Source organism: Hemitrygon akajei, chromosome 1, assembly GCF_048418815.1.
Source record: "Hemitrygon akajei chromosome 1, sHemAka1.3, whole genome shotgun sequence".
Taxonomy (NCBI): Eukaryota; Metazoa; Chordata; class Chondrichthyes; order Myliobatiformes; family Dasyatidae; genus Hemitrygon; species Hemitrygon akajei.
Window position 1 is genome coordinate 183,681,635 of NC_133124.1, and position 23,387 is coordinate 183,705,021.

Consider the following 23,387-nt stretch of genomic DNA (forward strand, 5'->3'; position numbering starts at 1 on the left):
CTGGAACGTACCTCCACCTCCCACCCTCCCCGCCTACGCCAGCAAGCCAACCAACCAATCAGAAAGTCACATCCGCATTGACCGACAGACAGCCAGACCAATGGCAGAAAGAAGGGGGAGGGACAGAAGGAGCGTTTGTGTTTACCAGAGCCCGCTTATGGACGCGCTTGCGCAAAATCGCTCCAACCCCCATCCACCCATAGCCCGCCGGGAATTGTAGTCAAAATAAGACGTCACAGAGACGGGGGCATGGATGCGGAACGGATTGAAAACTACAACTCCCGACGTGCCTCGGGGGAAGACCGAAGGCCTGCGCTGGCGAACGCAGGGAACGAGAGGGAATCAGGGTGCGGACGAGGCGGCGAAGGGCTGTCAGCTGAGACGGGACGGCGAGGACAGCGCCAACCGCGGCCGTTGCTGCGGTAAAGCCAGCGGCGAGGGCTTTTGATAGGGAAACTCACCATCGGCGCCGGGCCCACTTCCTTCCCCCTTTCTACTGTCGCTCGATCGCGGCGTCTCCTCCTCCCGAGGGGGGCGGGACCTGTTGAATTCATTGACGGCGGGCTAGCGACAGCAGACTGGGCCAATGAGAAGCAGGATATACCCCCTATGGGGCCGCCCACCCTTCCCCTACTTCGGTCACACCCCCGAAAACCCTCCCGCCTCCATGACGTCGTAGGTCCCGGGTTGCCAGCTGACGTCACCGGGCAGCCGGAGCGCCGGTGGTTGCCAAGGCATCCCGATCAGCCTCGCGTCACCTGCCGGAATGCACACCCGATTGGTCGACGCTCCACACCAATCGGGGGCTGGGAGCCGCCGTGACGTCAGGTCATCTCGTGGTTGGAAGGAATAGCCAATGTGGGGAGAGGAAATAGCGAATACGTCATGGCCAAGGCAACCGGCGCAATGACACGCAGGGGTGAGAGGGCCGGTGAACGCGACACCGTCACACATTCAGCGGGTGAGTGCGCGCTAGAGTTTAATCCCGCAGAAATAGTCCGTAATAACTTTACACTGCTACAGGGAGACACATTCTATCGCAGTTACTTTACTACAGGAAGACATAGTACCACATTAACTTTACACCACTTCAAGGAAACATACACAACCATAGTCACTTTGAACCACGACAGGGAGACATGCACTCGTGCACTACTCTGTGTGTAACGCAAGTAAATGGACCACCGTGAATTTACACGACTACAGGGAAACCGACTGGCTGTACAGTAGGACAGGGAAACATAACCACCTTGGCTACAGGGATATATATATATACACACACACACATACTACTGTAGTGACCTTGCACCACTACAGAGAGTTGCATACCATTGCCTTGTAATTACACCACTATGGTCTTTCACTGTACTGGATTTTCATTTCTAAAAGGATACGCTACCTTAGTGATCTTGCTCTACAGGAAGACACACAAGACAATACTGACTCTACCCACTACAGGGAGACACCCATTACATTACTGCAGTGACTTTTCCCACGGCTGGAAGGTGCTCGTTTCAGTAGGGACCTTTCCCAGCTATAGTCAGACACACATTGCCACTGCAATGTTACATCACTACAGGGTAAAACATGCTATCATAGTGACTTTGCATCTCTACAGGTAGGCACACACATGTACAGGAAGACACATCCTGCCACAGTGACTTTACTCCGTAAAAGGCAAACACACTGCAGAGGAACCTATAGTACAATTTTGTCTTATCACCAGTGCAAGGAGATACACATAACTGCAGTGCATTTACACGTCCACAGAGAGACACTCACACTGACACCGTGAATTTACACCACTACAAGAGACACGTACTAACGCAGTGACATTACAACAGTACAGGCAAACACACTTCAGCCATGAATCATGTGAACACACACTAGTGTCTTTTCACCAAAGCAGGGAATCAAAAACAAATGTAGTGACAGGGCGATACAAACTACTGCAGTGATTTTACAGTTCTACAGCATGACTCACACTACCTTAGAGATCTTGCAATACTACATAGAGACAGACATGACTGCAGTGACTGAACACCACGATGGAGACTCACCCACTAATGCAGTGGCATTACAACACTACAGGCAAACACCACTACTGGGAAACACACACTAACACAGCATTGTTACAAACTTACTGAGCAACACACACCACTACCACACCCCCCCCTTCATCAATATTTATTGCTTGTATGTTATTATTATTTCTCTGTTTTCTTTTGGTATTTGCACACTTGGTTGGCTTTTTCACATGGTCATTTGTCTGTTCTGTTGGGTGTGGTCTTTCTACTGATTTTCTTGTACTTGCTGTGATTACACACAAGATAATGAATCTCAGGATTGTATACGGTGACAGATATGTACTTCGGTAATAAATTTACTTTGAACTGCAGTGACTTTACACCAACTCAGGATAGCTCACATGACCATAGTGAGCTTACACCACAAGAGGGAGACAGAAACTAATGTAGTGATATTACACCATTACAGGCAGACACACACATTACTGTACTGGTATTTACGCCACTACAGGAGTCACACATGATAGCAGTGACTTTACACCACCTGATGGGAGACAGACACCACCGAAGTGACTTTACTGTACAACAGTGTGGCACATACTACTGTAGTGTCTTTACACCACTGCAGGAAGACATGCATAACCACTAGAGGCCCGCACTATGGCAGTGAATTTCACTACTAAAGGGAGACCCACATAAATGCAGTAACATTTCACACTACAGGTAAACACCCAGAACTGCTATTATTTTACACCGCTACAGGATGACCATGACCATCCTACCCAGGCCCAATTCCACATCCCTCTACCACGTAGCAAAAAACTGCTGCCATTTTGTGTCTGGCAAATGTCACACACATGCTGGTTGAGGGACAACTTCCCCTGTCGAAACTACCACTACCACACCTCATGGCGACACAAACTACAGCTGTGAGTATACACAATTACAGAGAGAGACATGAGTACAACACTACTGTGAGACACACATTGCCAGGGTGACTTTACACCAACTCAGTTAACACATGGTACCATAGAGTACAAGAGAGAGAAACACACAACTACAGGCAGGCATACAGCACTGCACTGACATTACACCACTACAAGGAGACACACTACCTTAATGACTCTGAAACCACGCACACAACTATAGTGACTTTATACTAGTACAAAGGCACGCACTCTATCACACTGCAGTGACACTCACTTCATTTTACACACTGCCACTGTGATGCTACACCACTTCACGAGCGGCGAGCTGTTCACCAGTGGTTTACATTGGAGGTTTTGCCGACGTTATTGACACGGACACATCAGGACAGAGATTAGTACACGGGCCATGGTCTTCTCCTTCTCAGAGGTGGATCGGTCCCACACCAGCGACCTGTCCGTGACCACACGAAGACCAAAACAGAGGTTGTGGTTCGAGTGTGCGAGTGAGCACGTGGAGCCTACGGCCACTACCCCAGTGCCTTTGCACTCCAGCTGGGAGCGCTGTGCTTGTGCACTGAGGTTTACATTTCGTGACAGGTGGGCAGGCAGGTTTTTCACAATCGACTGCTGAGCGTGAACGTAACGGGTGCCCTGTCGCGGATCCAGCACACAGATGCAATCCGAACACATAAGCGCATGGCAGACTCCCGATGGTGGGGAGGGACATGACTGTTGTGGTGTAGAGGGACGTGCCCGTTGTGGTGTGGAGAGACGTGCCCGTGGTGGTGTGGAGGGACGTGCCCGTTGTGGTGTGGAGGGACCTGCCCGTTGTGGTGTGGAGGGACGTGACTGTTGTGGTGTGGAGGGACGTGACTGTTGTGGTGTAGAGGGACGTGACTGTTGTGGTGTGGAGGGACCTGCCCGTGGTGGTGTGGAGGGACGTGCCCGTTGTGGTGTGGAGGGACCTGCCCGTTGTGGTGTGGAGGGACGTGCCCGTTGTGGTGTGGAGGGACGTGCCCGTTGTGGTGTGGAGGGACGTGACTGTTGTGGTGTGGAGGGATGTGCCCGTTGTGGTGTGGAGGGATGTGCCCGTTGTGGTGTGGAGGGACCTGCCCGTGGTGGTGTGGAGGGACCTGCCCGTGGTGGTGTGGAGGGACGTGTCCGTGGTGGTGTGGAGGGACCTGTCCGTTGTGGTGTGGAGGGACCTGCCCGTTGTGGTGTGGAGGGACCTGCCCGTTGTGGTGTGGAGGGACGTGACCGTTGTGGTGTGGAGGGACGTGCCCGTTGTGGTGTGGAGGGACCTGCCCGTTGTGGTGTGGATGGACGTGACTGTTGTGGTGTGGAGGGACGTGCCCGTTGTGGTGTGGAGGGACGTGACTGTTGTGGTGTGGAGGGACGTGACTGTTGTGGTGTGGAGGGACCTGCCCGTTGTGGTGTGGAGGGACGTGACTGTTGTGGTGTGGAGGGTCGTGACTGTTGTGGTGTGGAGGGACGTGCCCGTTGTGGTGTGGAGGGACCTGCCCGTTGTGGTGTGGAGGGACGTGACCGTGGTGGTGTGGAGGGACCTGCTCGTGGTGGTGTGGAGGGACCTGCCCGTTGTGGTGTGGAGGGACGTGCCCGTTGTGGTGTGGAGGGACGTGACCGTGGTGGTGTGGAGGGACCTGCTCGTGGTGGTGTGGAGGGACCTGCCCGTTGTGGTGTGGAGGGACGTGACCGTGGTGGTGTGGAGGGACCTGCTCGTGGTGGTGTGGAGGGACCTGCCCGTTGTGGTGTGGAGGGACGTGACCGTGGTGGTGTGGAGGGACCTGCTCGTGGTGGTGTGGAGGGACCTGCCCGTTGTGGTGTGGAGGGACGTGCCCGTTGTGGTGTGGAGGGACGTGACCGTGGTGGTGTGGAGGGACCTGCTCGTGGTGGTGTGGAGGGACCTGCCCGTGGTGGTGTGGAGGGACCTGCCCGTTGTGGTGTGGAGGGACGTGACCGTGGTGGTGTGGAGGGACCTGCCCGTGGTGGTGTGGAGGGACGTGACCGTTGTGGTGTGGAGGGACGTGACTGTTGTGGTGTGGAGGGACGTGACTGTTGTGGTGTGGAGGGACCTGCCCGTGGTGGTGTGGAGGGACGTGACTGTTGTGGTGTGGAGGGACGTGCCCGTTGTGGTGTGGAGGGACGTGACCGTTGTGGTGTGGAGGGACGTGCCCGTTGTGGTGTGGAGGGACGTGACCGTTGTGGTGTGGAGGGACGTGACTGTTGTGGTGTGGAGGGACGTGACTGTTGTGGTGTGGAGGGACCTGCCCGTGGTGGTGTGGAGGGACGTGACCGTTGTGGTGTGGAGGGACGTGACTGTTGTGGTGTGGAGGGACCTGCCCGTTGTGGTGTGGAGGGACGTGCCCGTGGTGGTGTGGAGGGACGTGCCCGTTGTGGTGTGGAGGGACGTGACTGTTGTGGTGTGGAGGGACGTGACCGTTGTGGTGTGGAGGGACGTGACCGTGGTGGTGTGGAGGGACCTGCCCGTGGTGGTGTGGAGGGACGTGTCCGTTGTGGTGTGGAGGGACCTGCCCGTGGTGGTGTGGAGGGACCTGCCCGTTGTGGTGTGGAGGGACGTGTCCGTGGTGGTGTGGAGGGACGTGACCGTTGTGGTGTGGAGGGACCTGCCCGTTGTGGTGTGGAGGGACGTGACCGTGGTGGTGTGGAGGGACGTGACCGTTGTGGTGTGGAGGGACGTGACCGTTGTGGTGTGGAGGGACGTGCCCGTGGTGGTGTGGAGGGACGTGACCGTTGTGGTGTGGAGGGACGTGACTGTTGTGGTGTGGAGGGACGTGCCCGTGGTGGTGTGGAGGGACGTGCCCGTTGTGGTGTGGAGGGACCTGCCCGTGGTGGTGTGGAGGGACCTGTCCGTGGTGGTGTGGAGGGACGTGCCCGTTGTGGTGTGGAGGGACCTGCCCGTGGTGGTGTGGAGGGACGTGTCCGTGGTGGTGTGGAGGGACGTGACCGTTGTGGTGTGGAGGGACCTGCCCGTGGTGGTGTGGAGGGACCTGCCCGTGGTGGTGTGGAGGGACGTGACTGTTGTGGTGTGGAGGGACATGTCCGTGGTGGTGTGGAGGGACCTGACTGTTGTGGTGTGGAGGGACCTGTCCGTGGTGGTGTGGAGGGACGTGCCCGTTGTGGTGTGGAGGGACCTGCCCGTGGTGGTGTGGAGGGACGTGTCCGTGGTGGTGTGGAGGGACGTGACCGTTGTGGTGTGGAGGGACGTGACCGTTGTGGTGTGGAGGGACGTGACCGTTGTGGTGTGGAGGGACCTGCCCGTGGTGGTGTGGAGGGACGTGTCCGTTGTGGTGTGGAGGGACGTGACTGTTGTGGTGTGGAGGGACGTGACCGTTGTGGTGTGGAGGGACGTGACCGTTGTGGTGTGGAGGGACGTGACTGTTGTGGTGTGGAGGGACCTGTCCGTGGTGGTGTGGAGGGACGTGCCCGTTGTGGTGTGGAGGGACGTGTCCGTGGTGTGGAGAGGCGTGTCCGTGGTGTGGAGGGACGTGCCCGTTGTGGTGTGGAGGGACGTGTCCACTACTCTCTGCAGCTACTCAAGTTTCTGCACATTCGAATCGCCGCATCAGACCGTGATGGAACCAGACAGGACACTTCCAACAGCACATCCGTAGAAGTTTGTTGGAGTGTTCAGTGACAAACTGACCCAGCACACAGATGCAATCGAAGGAGTAAGTGCCGGCATCTTTACTTTCTCTTGAAGTTAAGGAGGTTCAGTTTGTCGCCGAACGGCAATTCAAATGTGCAGGAATGTAAGAAACTGCAGAGAGGCGGACTCGTCCCAATACATCATGGACACGTCGGTAGTGTCTACAGGAGACCTTGCCTCAAGAAGGCAACATCTGCCATCTGGGCCACGCCACCTGCTCACAGCTCCCATGGGGCAGGAGGTACAGAAGCCTGAAGTCCCACACCACCGGGTTCAGGAACAGCCCGAAACGTTGACTGCCCGTTTCCACGGATGCTGCCCGACCTGCTGAGTTCCTCCAGCGTGTTGTACATGTTACTCCCCTTCAACCATTTGTTTCTTGAACCAACCGGCACAACCCTCCTAATCACTGCCTCAGTATAACAACACGAGGACCACTTTGCACTACAATTGACCAACGCCCGCAGAATGCAGGGCAGGTAGCGTCCATTAATGGAGGGAAATTAACAGTCCACGTTTCAGCCTGAGACCCTTCACTAGGTCTGGAGAGGAAGGGAGCAGAAGCCAGAAGAGGCGTGTGGGGGAGGCTGGTGAGAGTGCATGCTGGCAGGTGAGAGGGAAGGTGGGTGGGCAGGCTACTAAAGATTCACAGCATCTGCAGAATCTCTTGTAACTACAATAGAACAGACTTTGTGTTTTTGTTCAATTTAGTTCTTTCTTGAAAACATTATGTGTCATTTCTGTTTAATTTGTTTTTCTTGTCAATGTTCTCTGATGAAAGTTTTACGTTGCACCTGTGTGTACGTGGGCTTGTGCTTCAGACAATAAACTCGACCTTGACTTTGGAGACCAATGTCTCTGCGGCCTGTTAAAATTTATTTTTCAATGGAGAGGCCAGCATTGACCGCACCCTTCCCGTCCCTCTTGAGAAGATGGGGTTGAGCTGCCTCCCCTGAATCGCCGCAGCCCGTGTGCGTGGAGGGTGGGGGTGGAGAGAGTCCCGGGATTCAGTGGTGTGGAATCGGGCTGGCGCTGCAACTCGGAGCCGAGCCTGCAGGTGGCGGTGTTCCGCTGTGCTGGCCGTCCCCAGCAGGAGAACGGCGCAGGAGCAGGCCCTTCGCTCCACAGTGTTTCTGCTGACCACCATGCTGAGTTAAACTGCACATCCACGTACCTATCTTAGAGCCTCTTGAACACCTCTATTGTAACAACCTCCACCGTGCCTGTGTACTTGCCCTACACATCACTGTCCCACTCTCACTTTAAATGTATGCCCTCTGCTATTAGATACTTCAACTCTGATGTAAAGATACTGGTTGTCTACGTCATCTGTGCCTCTCATAATGAATAAACTTCTGTCACGTCTCCCCTCAGCCTCCCCTGCTCCGGTAGAAACAACCCAAGTCTGTCCAGACTCTCCTTATGGCTCAGGCCCTCTAATCCGGGAGCATCCTGGTGAACCTCTTCTGCACCCCCTTCACGCCCGTCCCGTAATGGGGTGACCAAAACTGAACGCAAGACTGCAAACGCGGCGGAACTGGCGTTTTATAAGGCTGCAACATAACTGAGGGCCTGGACTAATAAAGGCAAGCATGCCCTCTGGAACTGGACATTTCAAACCTGGGGAGCAGGCATTGACTATCAAATCCAGAGACCACAGATGCCTCCCCAGCCTGTGGATTTGGTCAGAATCGCCTGGAGGGGTGGAAACGACTATTAAAATTAATCCCAAGCCTTACACGACCAGGGAGATTTGCACGATGAGATCCATATGTGTGTATCAGCATGAATGACAGACAGGAGAGCAGTTCCTGCACGTGAAGGTTAGTCGCTTGAAATAACATGGGGAAGACAGATCTGCTGTGGTATGTTTAACACTACAATGGGGGGGGGTGATGTTTAGGTGGCCATCCTGGTCAGTATAGACTGTTTGGGCTGAATGGCCTGTTTCTGTGCTCTGTGACTCTAAATCACCATTAACTCAGTCCCACGATGTTAATACAGGTCGTAAATGGGCCCAGCACTGATCACTGCCAATGAGTTTTGTGGCAAGACATAAGAATTGCTCTCATAAAAAATTACTCTCAGTTACAGCTAGATAGACAGACAGATAGTTGGATAAATAGAGCAGAGGTGTTCATGGGTTCGTGGACCATTCAGAAATCTGATGGCGGAGGAAAAGGAGCTGTTCCTGAATCATAGAGTGTGGGTCTTCAGACTTAGGTACCTCCTTGCTGATGGTAGTAATGAGAAGAGGGCGTGTCCCAGATGGGGAGGGTCCTTAGTGATGGATGCCACCTTCTGGAGGCACCTCCTTTTGAAGATGTCCCCGATGATGGGGAGGGGGTGTTTGTGATGGGGCTGGCTGAATGTAGAACCTTCCACAACAGGGGTGGCCAACCTATGGCGCATGCGCCAGAAGTGGCACATTGCACCCCAGTGTGAATAATAAAAAAGTAAACCTACTCATGCAAAAAATATTAACCAAAAACCGATTTGTAGGGAAAAAGATCTATAACAGGAATTCAAGTAGCTTAGAGCTAGAAATGGGTTTTTACTTAGAATAAATCTAAAACTTAGCAATTATTTTTAGCGATTTTATTATTTCGCGCACATCTTTTGGCGAATGTTATCTTCTTTCACATTAATCTGTTTTCAATTTTTTAAAAATGGTCAATGAGTCAAACTAGGAAAGAAGGACTTTTGTTCTGCAGTCGTTCCATAACTGTTCAATACACGTTTGATACTTGTTTGATCCTGAGGTGCCAGGCGTCTGCACCAGCAGTGCGTCGCAGGTTTTTGCCAGTCAGTTTACAATTGACACTCATGCGCTACAGAGTTGTGCTTTGTTCGTCCTTTGTGAACATTTGCAGTTTTGTACTTTTTCGAAAATTAAGCCTTGTGTCCTGACAAAGGGTCTCGGCCCGAAACGTTGACATTGCTTCTTCCTATAGATGCTGCCTGGCCTGCTGCGTTCCACCAGTATTTTGTGTGTGTTGCTTGAATTTCCAGCATCTGCAGATTTCCTCGTGTTTGTCCTTGTTTTTACATTCAGTTACCCATCACAGTGCAAAAGAAAAGCAGAAAGTGATAGTAAGCGTGAATTCAATGAACAGTGGGAAAATGAGTTCTTATTTATACCGGCTCCGTCAGGAAAACCGTTGTGCATTGTTTGTGAAAACACCTTCTCACATAATAGAAGACATGATCTTAATAGACACTGTAAATCACAGGATCAGACTGAAATAGAAGGAAAACTGAAGCTAGTGCTTGGGTCTGAGTTACGGAAAGAATATGTGATTAAGAAAAAGGAAGAAATCAAAAGAAGATAAGATATATTTGTTAGAAGTCTCATTAAGGTAAATAATGTTTATCTCGTTTTATATTAAATCAATATATCATGTAAAAATGTTAAATATGTCTACATTAACATATTTTTACAAGAGTTGAATGGGGGTACAAGAGTTGTATGGCGTATCTGAACTCGTGCATGAAAAACTTGATGCATGGAATGTAAAAGGTTGGCCACCCCTGCCCGACAGCCTCTTGCGATCCTGTGCATTGGAGCCCCCCTACCGGGTGGTGATGCAACCTGTAGAAATTTGCTAGAGTCTTTGCTGACATGCTGAGGTCAAGAGTGTTAAGACCTTCCTCTTCCTAGGTGTAAACATCACCAATAGCCTGTCCTGGTCCAACCACACAGACACCACGGCCAAGAAAGCTCAGCAACGACTCTACTTCCTCAGAAGCAATTACAATTACAATTTATGCACATGTACCACAGAAAGTCTTATCTGGTAGGGCAACTGCAGGAAACTGCAGAGAGCTGTAGACATCATGGAAACCAGCCTCCCCTCCATGGACTCTATCTGCACTTCTCACCGCCTCCGTCAAGCAGCCAGCATAATCAAAGACCCTAACCACACCAGACATTCTCTCTTCTCTGCCCTCCTGTCAGGCAGCAGGTACAAAGGCACATGCCACCAGGCTCAAGGACAGCTTTCTGTCCTGCTGTTATAAGACTAGTGACCATATCTCTTGCACAATAAAATGAACTGTTGACTTCACAGTCAACTTTGTCGTGGCCCATTCAGTTGATTGTCTGCATGCACTGCACTTCCTCTGTGACCGTAACACTTAATTCTGCATTCCGGTACCTCGATGTGTTGGGATTGTTTTATTACTGTCCCATGGACAAAGTTACAGTGAGAAGTTTTGCCTTGCTCACTGTTCATACAGTTAAGATCATTGCCCGGTGTGTTGAGGTAGAACAAGGTAAAACAATAACAATGCAAAATAAAGTGTAAAAGCTACAGAGAGAGTGCAGTGCAGGATCGTGATGAGGTAGATGGTGAGGACGAGAGTCCATCTTATCGTACCAGAGGTCCATTCAAGAGTCTGTTAATGACAGGGTCGAAGCTGTCCTTGAACCTGGTGATATGCGCTTTCAGGCTTTTGTATCTTCTGCCCGATGGGAGAGGGGAGAAGGGAGAATGGCTGGGGTCTTTGATGTACTGATGTTCGGGTGAAATATTTGTGTTGGTGTGTGGCCTAGTGGATAAGGCATCGGTCTAGTGATCTGAAGGTCACTGGTTCGAGCCTCAGCTGAGGCAGCGTGTTGTGTCCTTGAGCAAGGCACTTAACAACACATTGCTCTGCGACGACACCTGTGCCAAGCTGCTTGGGTCCTAGTGCCCTTCCCTTGGACAATATCGGTGGTGTACAGAGGGGAGACTTGCGGCTTGGGCAACTGCCGGTCTCCCATACAACCCTGCCCAGGCCTGCGCCCTGGAAACCTTCCAAGGTGCAAATCCACGGTCTCACAAGACTAACGGATGCCTAAAACACAGACAAAAACCCTTCACTGCATCTCAGTGTGTGCCTGCTCTGAGAAATTACCGCAACCCTGCCTGCCTTTGTGTAGCAACCTCTGTCCTCGCCCCGAGTCACTGGAAATCTAAAGACAGTGAAACTCTGTCAACCAGTGTCCCTGTCGTTACCTCTAAGCCCTGTGAGCTTCCTCCAGCTGCTCCGGTTTCCTCCCACAGTAGGTTAGTAGGTGTACATGGGCCTGTTATCAGAATCGGGTTTAGTATGAGCAGCGTATGTCATGCAATTTGTTGTCTTTGTGGCAGTAGCACAATGCAATGCATAATAATAGAGAAAAATGTGAGTTGCAGTAAATATATATTTATATAAAACAGTTAAAGAAGAAAAAGGAGTGAGGTAGTGTTCACGGGTTCAACGTCTATTCAGAAATGGGGTGGCAGAGGGGAAGAAGCTGTTCCTGAATGGCTGAGCATGTGTCTTCAGGCTTCTGAACCTCCTCCCTGATGGTAGCAATGAGAAGAACATATGTCCTGGGTGATAGGGGTCCTTAATGACAGATGCTGCCTTTTTGAGGCATCGCTCCTTGAAGGTGTGCTGGATACTATGGAGGCTGTGGTGCCTGTGAAGGAGCTGATTGAGTTCACAACTTTCGGCAGCTTCCTTCAATCCTGTGCAGTAGCCCCCCCACCCCACCGCCCCATCCCATACCAGACAGTGATGCAGCCAATTAGAATGCTCTCCACGGTACATCTCTAGTAATTTGCGAGTGTTTTAATTGACAGACCAAGTCTCCTAAACTCCTAATGAAGTATAGCCATTGTTGTGCCTTCTTTGTGACTGCATTGATTCGTTGGGCCCAGGTTAGATCCTTGGAGATATTGACACTCTCTCAACCCCATTCTCATGCTTTCTCCCCATGGTCCTAGCTTAATCAAGAACCTATAAACCACTTTAAATATACCCAATAACTTGGCCTCCACACCCATCTGTGGCAATGAATTCCATAGATTCACTACCCTCTGGCTAAAGAAATTCCTCCTCATCTCTGCTCTAAATGGATGTCCCTCTGTTCTGAGGCTGTGCCTTCTAGTGCTAGGCTCTCCCACTGTAGGAAACATCCTCTCCACAACAACTCTATCTAGGCCTTTCAACATTCATTGAGATCACCCCTCATTCTTCTGAACTCCAGCGATGGCAGGCCCAGAGCCATCAAACGCTCCTCATACGTCAATGCTGACACTCTCACGAACCTCCTCTGGACCCCCTCCAATGTTAGCGCATCCCTTCTTGTATAAGGGGCCCAAAACTGTCCGCGATACTCCAAATGCGGTCTGACCAACAAAGCCTCAGCTCTACATCCTTTTGTAGTCTTGTCCTCTCAAGATGAATGCTAAAATTGCATTTGCCTCTTGCACCAAGACTCCCATGTTCCTTTGTCCATCTGATTTCTGAATTTGCTCCCTATTTAGAAAATAGTCTATGCCTTTATTCCTTCTACCAAAGTCCATGACCATACACTTCCTTACACTATTTCCCATTTGCCACTTCTCTACCCTTTCCCCCAATTTTTAAGTCCCTCTCAGACTCCCTGCTTCCTCAATGTAGGAAGGACAACAAAATTCTAGGGGCGTATAACCCGATGGGAGTTCAGGGAGCTGGGTTAAGCACAATAGGCAGCGATTCAAACAGAGAGAGGAGAAATGGGTTAAAAATTCTATATCTGAATGCACGAAGTGTCAGGAATAAGGCGGATGAGCTTGAAGCTCAGGTGCGAATGGGTAACTATGATGTTGTTAGGATAACAGAGACATGGCTGCAGGGAGATCAGACCTGGGAAATGAATGTACAAGGGTATACGTGCTATTGTAGGGACAGAAATGTGGGCAGAGGGGGTGGGGTGGCCCTGTTGGTGAGGAATGAGATTCAGTCCTTTGCTAGGGGGGACATAGGGTCAGGAGAAGTAGAGTCTGTGTGGATAGAACTGAGGAACAGTAAGGGCAAAAGGACCCAAATGGGTGTTGTCTACAGGCCACCAAACAGTAGCATGGATATTGGGTGCAAGTTGAATAGGGAGTTAACATTGGCATGTGGCAAAGGTAATGTTGCAGTAGTTATGGGGGATTTCAACATGCAGGTGAACTGGGAGAATCAGGTTGGTGCTGGACCACAGGATAGGGAGTTTGTAGAGTGCCTACGGGATGCATTCTTGGAACAGCTTGTATGAGAGCCGACCAGGGACAAGACTATTCTGGATTTAGTGCTATGTAATGAACAGGATTTGATAAGCGATCTCGCAGTAAAGGAGCCATTAGGAGGTAGTGATCACAATATGATAAGCTTTTATCTGCAATTTGAGAAGGATAAGGGCAGCTCGGAGGTGTCAGTGTTGTAGATGAACAGGGGAAACTATGGAGCCATGAGGGAGGAGCTGGCCAAAGTTGACTGGACGGATAGCCTAGCAGAAAAGACAGTGGAACAGCAATGGCAGGTATTCTTGGGAATAATGCACAAGGTGCAAAATCAGTTCATCCCCCAGAGAAGGAAGGATTCAAAGGGGGGAAAGGGGCCTCAGTGGTTGACAAAGGAAGTCAGAGACTGCATAGCATTAAAAAAAAAGGAAATATGACAGAGCTAAGGTGAGTGGGAGGACAGATGATTGGGAAGTTTTTAAGGAACAACAGAACTTAACTAAAAAGACAATACGGAGAGAAAAAATGAGGTACGAACGCAAGCTAGCCAGGAATATAAAGGAAGATAGCAAAAGCTTTTTTAGGTATGTGAAGAGAAAGAAGATAGTTAAGAACAATGTTGGGCCCTTGAAGAATGAATTGGGTGAAATTGTTATGGGAAACAGAGAAATGGCAGAAGAATTTAATGAGTACTTTAGATCTGTTTTCACTAAGGAAGACACAAGCAATCTCCCAGATGTATGGATGGGCCAAGGACATAGGGTAACAGAGGAAATGAAACAGATTGACATTCAGAAGGAAACGGTGATGAGAAGACTGAAGGCTGACAAATCCCCAGGTCCAGATGGTCTGCACCCTAGGGTACTAAAGGAGGTGGCCCTGGAAATTGCGGATGCATTGGTAATCATTTTCCAATGTTCCTTAGATTCAGGATCAGTTCCTGAGGATTGGAGAATGGCTAATGTTATCCCACTTTTTAAGAAAGGAGGGAGGGAGAAAACAGAACTATCGACCTGTCAGCCTGACATCGGTGGTGGGAAAGATGCTAGAGTCCATTATTAAGGATGAAATAGTGGCATATCTAGATAGCAGTCATAGGATTGGGCCGAGCCAGCACGGATTTACCAAGGGTAAATCATGCTTGACTAATCTGTTGGAGTTTTTTGAGGATGTAACCAGGAAGTTAGACGGGGGAGATCCAGTGGATGTAGTGTACCTCGATTTTCAGAAGGCATTTGATAAGGTCCCACATAGAAGATTGGTGGGTAAAATCAAAGCTCAGGGCATCGGGGGGAAGTCATTGACAAGGATAGAAAACTGGTTGGCAGATAGAAAGCAAAGGGTAGTGGTGAATGGGTGTTTCTCGGAATGGCAGATGGTGACTAGTGGGGTGCCACAGGGCTCAGTATTGGGACCACAGCTGTTTTCCATTTACGTTAACGATTTGGATGAAGGCATAGAAAATAACATCAGCAAATTTGCTGATGATACTAAGCTGGGTGGCAGTGTGACATGTGATGAGGATGTTAGGAGAATTCAAGGTGACTTGGATAGGCTGGGTGAGTGGGCAGATACTTGGCAGATGGCGCTTAATTTGAATAAGTGTGAGGTTATCCACTTTGGGAGTAAGAACAGGAAGGCAGATTATTATCTGAACGGTATAGAGCTGGGTAAGGGAGTAATACAAAGAGATCTCGGAGTCCTTGTTCATCAGTCACTGAAGGTGAATGAGCAAGTGCAGCAGGCAGTGAAGAAGGCTAATGGAATGTTGGCCTTTATTACAAAGGGAATTGAGTACAAGAGCAAGGAAATCCTCTTGCATTTGTACAGAGCCCTGGTGAGACCACACCTGGAGTATTGTGTACAGTTTTGGTCTCCAGGGTTAAGGAAGGACATCCTGGCTGTAGAGGAAGTGCAGCGTAGATTCACGAGGTTAATTCCTGGGATGTCTGGACTCTCTTATGCAGAGAGGTTAGAGAGACTGGGCTTGTACACGCTGGAATTAAGGAGATTGAGAGGGGATCTGATTGAAACATATAAGATTATTAAGGGATTGGACAAGATAGAGGCAGGAAATATGTTCCAGATGCTGGGAGAGTCCAGTACCAGAGGGCATGGTTTGAGAATAAGGGGTAGGTCATTTAGGACAGAGTTAAGGAAAAACTTCTTCTCCCAGAGAGTTGTGGGGGTCTGGAATGCACTGCCTCAGAAGGTAGTGGAGGCCAATTCTCTGGATGCTTTCAAGAAAGAGCTAGATAGGTATCTTATGGATAGGGGAATCAAGGGATATGGGGACAAGGCAGGAACCGGGTATTGATTAGGAATTGATCAGCCATGATCTCAAAATGGCGGTGCAGGCTCGAAGGGCCGAATGGTCTACTTCTGCACCTATTGTCTAATGTCTATTGTCAATGTTACCTGGTGCTCCACCTTTCTTCATATCATCCAAAAATTTGGCCACAAAGCTACCAATTCTATCATCAATATACAATGGCCAACAAGGACCCCTGCAGAACACCACTATTCACCGGCAGCCCATCAGAAAGGACTCCCTTTGCCTCCTGCCAGGCAGCCAGTCGGACTGTTCCTAGCCCCCACCACCACTGTGTCTGCTCAACCCTCTGAGGAGGAGAGTGACCAGGTCAGAGGAAGTTATGGGGGTGGGTGGGGGTAGTGGGGAGGAGGCACAGGGGGATGGTCACGAGTGAGGGCGGCATTGCCGGGAAAGCATCCGGGTAACGAGGGGTGGTAGTGTGATGAGGTGGAAGGGTCTTTACTATGGGGGGGGCAATGAGAAGGGTCATTGAGGAGGAACGCTGTGGGAGGGGCGATGAGGAGGGAACGCTGTGGGAGGGGCAATGAGGAGGAAACACTGGGGGGGCAGTGAGGAGGGAACACTGTTGGGGGGCAATGAGAAGGAAACACTGGGGGGGGCGGCGAAGAGGGAGCGCTGTAGGAGGGGCGATGAGGAGTGAGCTCTCTGGGAGGGTCAGTAAGGAGGGTGCACACTAGGGAAATGGTAAAGAGGGAACACTGTGGGGGAAGGGTGTTAAGGGAGCGCTAAGGGTTGGGTGAGGATGGAGTGCTGTGGGGGGAGAGTGAGAATGGAGTGTTGTGGAGAGGGGCGAGGAGTGAACGCTGTGGAAAGGGATGAGGAGAGGATGTTATAGGAGGTGTGGATGGAGAGCTGTGGTGGGGGTGAGGAGTGAACGCTGTGGGAGGAGGAGGTAGGGAGGGATTCAATCTCTGGTCCAACCTCCCCCCCCCCCGCCCCCACCCTCACTCCCTGTTTGTCTTCAGTTGGAGTAGGGAAACTTTCCAGGGATGGGCCGGCTGTGCTGAGGTGGGTCTGTGTCCTGACAGAATGCTGACGGGTGCACACTGCAGTTATTTTTGGAAAGCTGCTGCTAAATCTGACCCCGGCCCTCTCCCTGCACAAATCCCTGCCGGATCACCTTTCCTCTGGCCCCGCTCCCTGCTGCCCGCTCTGCGCCAGTAGGAAGTCACAGGGAATGGTATCTTCCCTTTTTATTTTTGTGATGCATCCGGATTCTCGGTGCGGGCTTCCAGTGTACACAGAGAGAGTGTGGGCAGGGGCAGTGATTCCACCGACTGGCAAGGAACTGCGGCCTCAGCCTTTGACCTCCAGAACTGGGCAAGGAATAGGGCCGTACTTATCCCGAAGAACTGAGTCCTCCCTCCTCCAGACGAGCTGACTACACTCGATGTGAGTTTCACTGCATGAGCTGTGCGTGCGTGTGTGTGAAACACTTGTCCATGTGACTATGTATTTGTATGATTTGTGTATGTGTGTTTGTGTGTGTGTTAGAGAGGGTGAAAGAGAGCGGGAGAGTGTGATTGAGAGGGAGATTGTGGCTGTGTGAGAGAGGGAGAGAGTGGTGGGGACAGAGATAGAATGAGCGTCAGTCTGTGATAAAGAGAGAGAATCTGTGTGTGTGTATCTGAGAGGGAGAGACAGAGTATGTATGTGAGGGGGAGAGAGAGTGTGTGAAAGAGAGTGTCAGGGGTAGAGAAGAGAGTGTGGGGGGAGAGAGTGTCAGGAGTAGAGAAGGGAGTGTGGGGGGAGAGAGTGTCAGGGGTAGAGAAGGGAGTGTGGGGGAGAGAGTGTCAGGGGTAGAGAAGGGAGTGTGGGGGAGAGAGTGTCGGGTAGAGAAGGGAGTGTGGGGGGAGAGAGTGTCAGGGGTAGAGAAGGGAGTGTGGGGGTGAGTGTCATGGGGTGAAGGGAGTGTTTGTGAGAGAGTGTCGGGGTAGAGAAAAGAGTGTGAGGGGAGAGAGTGTATGATAAAGGGAGCGTGATAGCAGTATTGTATTTATGTGTGCGGGTAGGATAGAGAGTGAAAGGAGGCAAGGGACAGAAAGAATGTGATAGAGGAAGAGAGAGTGTGTGTATGTCAACACTCATTTTGACTGTATTTGTGTGTGGGGAAGTGTGTGAGACTGCTCAAATGTGTGATAGGATTTGTGTGTGTGTTAAACACACGTGTGTGCACACGACTGCTTCTGTGTCAAATCCTCATCCACGTGACTGTAACTGCGTGTGTCATCTATGAGTTAGAGAAGCCTGAGGTCCCAGACCAGCAAGTTCAGAAACAGCTTCTTTACTCCAACCAGCCAGTGCAACATTAATCAGTACCTCAGTAAAACAACTCCGGGACCACTCTGCCACAGAATGGATTGAGCTCATTTTGTCCTAATTGTGTTCCTTCTTGTGTGTAATTTATGTTTAATTTTATGTTTTGCTTGTGAATGTTGTGTATCTGATGCTGTGAGCCTGTGATGCTGCTGCAGGTGAGTTTTTTTTGCACCTATGCATACATGTATGTACACGCGCATGTGACAATTATCTAGATGTTGACTTTGATCTGCCCACATTTGGCACATACCTCTAAACCTTTCCTACCCATGTACTTTTTTTAAAAAAATGCTGCTAATGTGTTGTGCCTGTCTCAACCACTCCCTGCAGCAGCTAGTTCCATAAATGGACCACCCTCTGGGTGAAAAAGTTTTCCCTCAGGTACCCTCTAGTTCTTAATTCTCCAACTCTGGGGAAAAAGACTGTGTGCTCCTTGTATTCAGGATCAGAATCAGGTTTATTATCATCGACATATGTCGTGAAATTTGTTGTCTTGCGGCAGCGGTACAGTGAGGAGGTGTTTATGGATTCATGGACCGCACAGAAATCTGACGGCAGAGGGGAAGAAGCTGTTCTTGAATCTTTTTGATTGTGGGTCTTCAGACTCCTGTGCCTCCTCCTTGATGGTAGTACTGGGAAAAGGACAAGTCCCGATGGTCACTTTATACGCCTCTCTAAGATCTCTGTCTCCTGAGTTCACAGGGTGGCTGACGTCAGTCCTGTGGGCAACATCTACGCATGGGATACACTTGGGAAACGGGCAGTCCGTGATTCAGGTTGAGACCCATCAGGACTGGAAAAGTAGAGGGGCCACACCCAGTATAAGAGGCAGAGGGGATGGTGGGAGGAGCAGGAGCTGGGAGATGATGGGTGGACTCAGGTGATGGACAGATAGAGGGGGAGGAGAGTGGGGCTTGTAACAGAGGCTGGAAGGTGATGGAGGTGAGAGGCAGATGGAGGAGGGGATGGAGTTGGCGACAGAGGCTGGGAGGTGATGGAGGGTGAGAGTGGGATTAGCAACAGAGGCTAGAAGCTGGTAGGTAGATCCAACTGATAGAGGTGGTGAGAGCCAGTTGGAGGAAGTGGAGAGTGGTGGTGGTGACCGATGATGGGAGGATCCAGGTGATGGAGGCAGATGGGGGAGATGAGAAGTGGAGATGGTATCAGAGACTGGGAGGTGATGTGTGAATCCAGGCGATGAGAGGCAGATGAAGGAGGGGTGAGCCTGGATGGTGACAGAAGCTGTTAGGTAATTGGTGGATCCAAGTGATGGGGGGTGGGGGTGAGAGACAGATGGTGGAGCTGGGGACTGGAGATAGTGACAGAGGCTGGGAGGTGACCTGTGCATCCAGGTGATGGGGGAGTGAGAGACAGATGGAGGAGGGGGGAGTGGAGTTGGTGACAGAGAATGGAGGCGATTGGTGGCGGTGGCAAAGGTGAAGGTAGTGGAATCTGAGAAGGGGGAACACAACATAACGGGGGGGAACAGGTGGCAGGAGTGTTTGTGTGGGTGACGGGTGAGGGGAGAAAGTGGGGAAGAGAAAAGAGATGGGGTGATGGGAGGAGCCAGGTTGATGAGGAGGAGAGAGAAATGGTAAGCTGTTGCTCGAAGTTAGAACCATTGATGTTGACGCCATTGGGTCGGAGACTTCCCAGGCAGCAAATGAGTTGCTGTTTCTCTAATCTGTGTGTAACGTCAACTCTGCAGGAGAGGAGGCCATGGTGGGGGACTGGGATGTGGGATTAAAATGGTTGACCACGAGGGGTTCTGAGCTGTTGGGGCAGACTGAGCAAAGGAGAGACTTGCATGGTCCGCAGACCCCCTGCCCGCCACCCGGTTACCGTGTCTGATTCTCTCTGCCCAGGAACGAGAGTGGGGCACCCTCCTCGGATTCAGCTACACCACCACCCGGGTTTCCCCAGCACTCAGACCAAGATCAGAACCACAGTAAGGTTTACTGTCACTGACAATGGTGAAATCTGTAGTTTTGTGGCAGCAGTACCATGCAGGACGTATTTTAAAAAAACTGGAAGTAACAAACATGGAGTGGGAAGGAGGAAGAGTGAGGAAGCATTCGTAGTCTGTTTGGAAATCTGATGGTGGAGGGGAAGAAGCTGCTCCTGCATCATTATGTGTGCATTTTCAGGCTGCTGTACCTTCCTCCCCGAAGGCAGCAGTTACAGGAGAGCGCACCCTGCATGGTGAGCATCTTTAATGATAGATGTCACCTTCTTGAGGCACTACCTCCTGAAGATGCCCTCGGTGGTGGGGAGGGTTTTTCCCACGATACAGCTGGCTTGATTCTACAACCCACTGCAGCCTCTTGGATCCTCCAGACCAGTCTGAATGCTCTCCACGGTATGTCTGTAGAAATTTTCTAGAGTCTTTGACGACATGCTGGATTTCCTCAAACTCCGAATGAAGCTGGCATGCTTTCATCAATATGTTGGGCCCAGAATAGATCCGCTGAGATGTTGACACCCAGGGACTTGAAGCTGCTCGCCCTTTCCTCTGCTGATCCCTCATCTGCTGTGTGTTCTCCTGACTTCCCCTTCTTGAAGTCCACAATCTTGCTCATGTTGAATGAAAGAGTTGTTGCAACACCACTCAACCAGCCAATCCATCTTGCTTTTCATCGCTGTCTGAGATTTCTGCCGTCAACAGTGAATTTATACATGCATTGGAGCTGTATACAATCACACAGTCGGAAGTGTAGAGGAAGTAGAGATATGGGCTAAATACTCACCGTTGGTTATCAATGAGGAAGAGATGTTATCACCGATCTACACAAACTGTGTCTCCCAATATGGAAGTCAAAGATTGAAGATCTAGCTGCAGAGGTAGGTACAGCCCAGGTTTTGAAGCTTGGAGGTTGGGAGTGAGGGGATGAGAGGCCAGGTCTATTGTAGAAACCTACCCAACAAATAAGAGCCCCCATACCCCCACCAGACCACCTCTCCAACGCCATATCCCGAATGCCTTTGCCCCTCAGGTGCTTTTTAATTCTTTCCCCTCTCACCTTAAACTTGCGTCCTCCGGTTCTTGATTCCCCAACTCGGGGGAGAAAATCTTAACGTCATCACCCTCATGGTTTAATACATCACTATAAGGTCATTCTTCTATGCTGAAGGACCTTTAGTGACCTTGGACAAACTCCTTCACTGTCCACTATAGGCCCAAGCGTAGGTGTAAGATCAGCGAGACCAGTGCGGTTGTGGAGGTTTGTACATGGTGCGTAGAGAGTGGTGGGTCAGGTTGGTTAAGGACTCTACCTGCAATTCTCGTTGCTTCAGTCAAGCAGCCAGCATAAAGACCCCACCTACTCCAGCCATTCCCTCTTCTCCCCTGCCATCGGGCAGAAGAATCAGAATCAGGTTTATTGTCATCGACGTGCCATGAAATGAGGAGGGATTTCATTAGCCGGAGGGTGGTGAATCCATGGAATTGATTGCCACAGATGGGTGTGGAGGCCAAGTCATTGGGTATGGCAGAGGTTGGTAAGTTCTTGATTATTAAGGGTGTCTAAGGTTACAGGGAGAAGACAAGAGAATGATGTTGAGAGTTAATAAATCAGCCATGGTGGAATGGCGGAGGAAATACGATGGGCAGAGTGGTCTAATTCTGCTGCTGTGTCTTGGGATCTATGTAAGTTTGTTATTCTGTGACAGTACAGCACAATACAGAAGCATTACTATAAATTACAATAAGAAATATAAAAATAAATAAACAGAGCAAAGTAGTGAGTGAGTGTTCATAAGTTCATGGACCACTCAGAAATCTGAAGGCGGAGGAGAAAAAGCTGTAACAGTGTGGGTCTACAGGCTCAAAAGCCCGAAAGCACGTCCCACCACCAGGCTCAAGGACAGCTTGTATCCCACCGTTAGAAGTCCTGATTCGATGAGATGGACTCCTGACTTCCCAATATATCTCGCCATGATCTCACACCTTATCGTTTACCTGCACTGCACTTTCTCTGTAGCTGCTACACTTTATTCCGCATTCTGTTGTTGTTTTCCCTTATTCTGCCTCAATGCACTGTGATTTGATCTGTATGCAAGACAAACTTCTTCACTGTGTCTCCGTCCATGAACCAATTCCATTGCCCATACAGAGTGAATGGTGGTATCCCGGGGGGGAGGGGACTCAGAGGTGGAGGGTGTATCTACACGAGGGATCCCTTGTGCCTGCGATGCTGCTGCAGGTCAGTTTCTCGTTGCAGGCGTGGACTTGTGCATCTGGCAATAAACTCGACATTGACTTAGACTTTGAAGGAAGTAGCCCAGGTGGAGCTGGTAGTGAAGGCATACAGGATGCTGGGCAGGACTGGGAGCGTGGCTGTGGTTTTATAAAATGTGCCCGGGACACTGGCTCCTGATGATGCCCGCTTGGCAGAAGACACCATATTGTGTTCGATTGCAGATGGTTGCAACTTTCATGGGTTGTGGACGACATAGTTTTTCTTTGACTGCTGTGTGTGTCTTGGTCTGTGTATGACTGTTGATAGTGTGTTTTTCACTTTGACCCCGGAGTAATGCAGTTTCCTTTGGCTGTATTTGTGGGTGTTCAGGTATTGGGGGAATAATAATTGAACTTGACTGCGATTGCTAGAACAGGGAATTGTGCCCCACCTTTCTGAAACAAGACTGTCCGGATCACCCAATGGCTGACCCTTCTAATGCCCTCCTCCAATTCCCACACCGACCTGTCCATCGTCAGCCTCCTCCACTGCTACAGCGAGGCTCAAAAACAACCTGGAGCAACAGCTGCTCCCTGGGGAGTCTACATCCCGACAGCATGAGCACAGAATTCTCCAACTCCTGGGAATCGCTGATCTGCTGCCCCTTTACTCCATCCCCCTCCAGAACCCAGTGTCTGCCTTCCCTCACTAGTCCTGTGGGAGTGGGAGTGAAACCCACGCAGGAGGGGATGTGTAAAAATAAATTGTGTAATTCTGCATGTGCACCTGTGTCTGTGTGAAACTATGTGTGACTGAGTGTGCAAAGCAGTGTGTGTAAGTCTGTAGTTCTATGTGTGTAATGTGTATGGAAAACTATACGTCACTGTATGTG

At 50.6% G+C, this 23,387-nt stretch overlaps 1 protein-coding gene across 3 annotated transcripts in view; it reads left to right on the forward strand.

Annotated features, from left to right (window-relative positions):
* The first annotated feature begins 870 nt into the window (after positions 1–870).
* LOC140733090 (ETS domain-containing transcription factor ERF-like) overlaps positions 871–23,387 on the forward strand; it is a 97,319-nt gene continuing 74,802 nt past the window's right edge. The window contains exon 1 of one of the 3 annotated variants that reach the window (XM_073055930.1): positions 871–961. In XM_073055930.1, the coding sequence (XP_072912031.1) occupies positions 886–961 (76 nt within the window). In that variant the 5' untranslated portion in view covers positions 871–885. Of the gene's footprint in view, positions 962–8,418; positions 8,468–17,226; positions 17,391–23,387 lie in introns of those variants that run through there. The other 2 variants (XM_073055941.1, XM_073055951.1) reach the window with 2 other exon arrangements.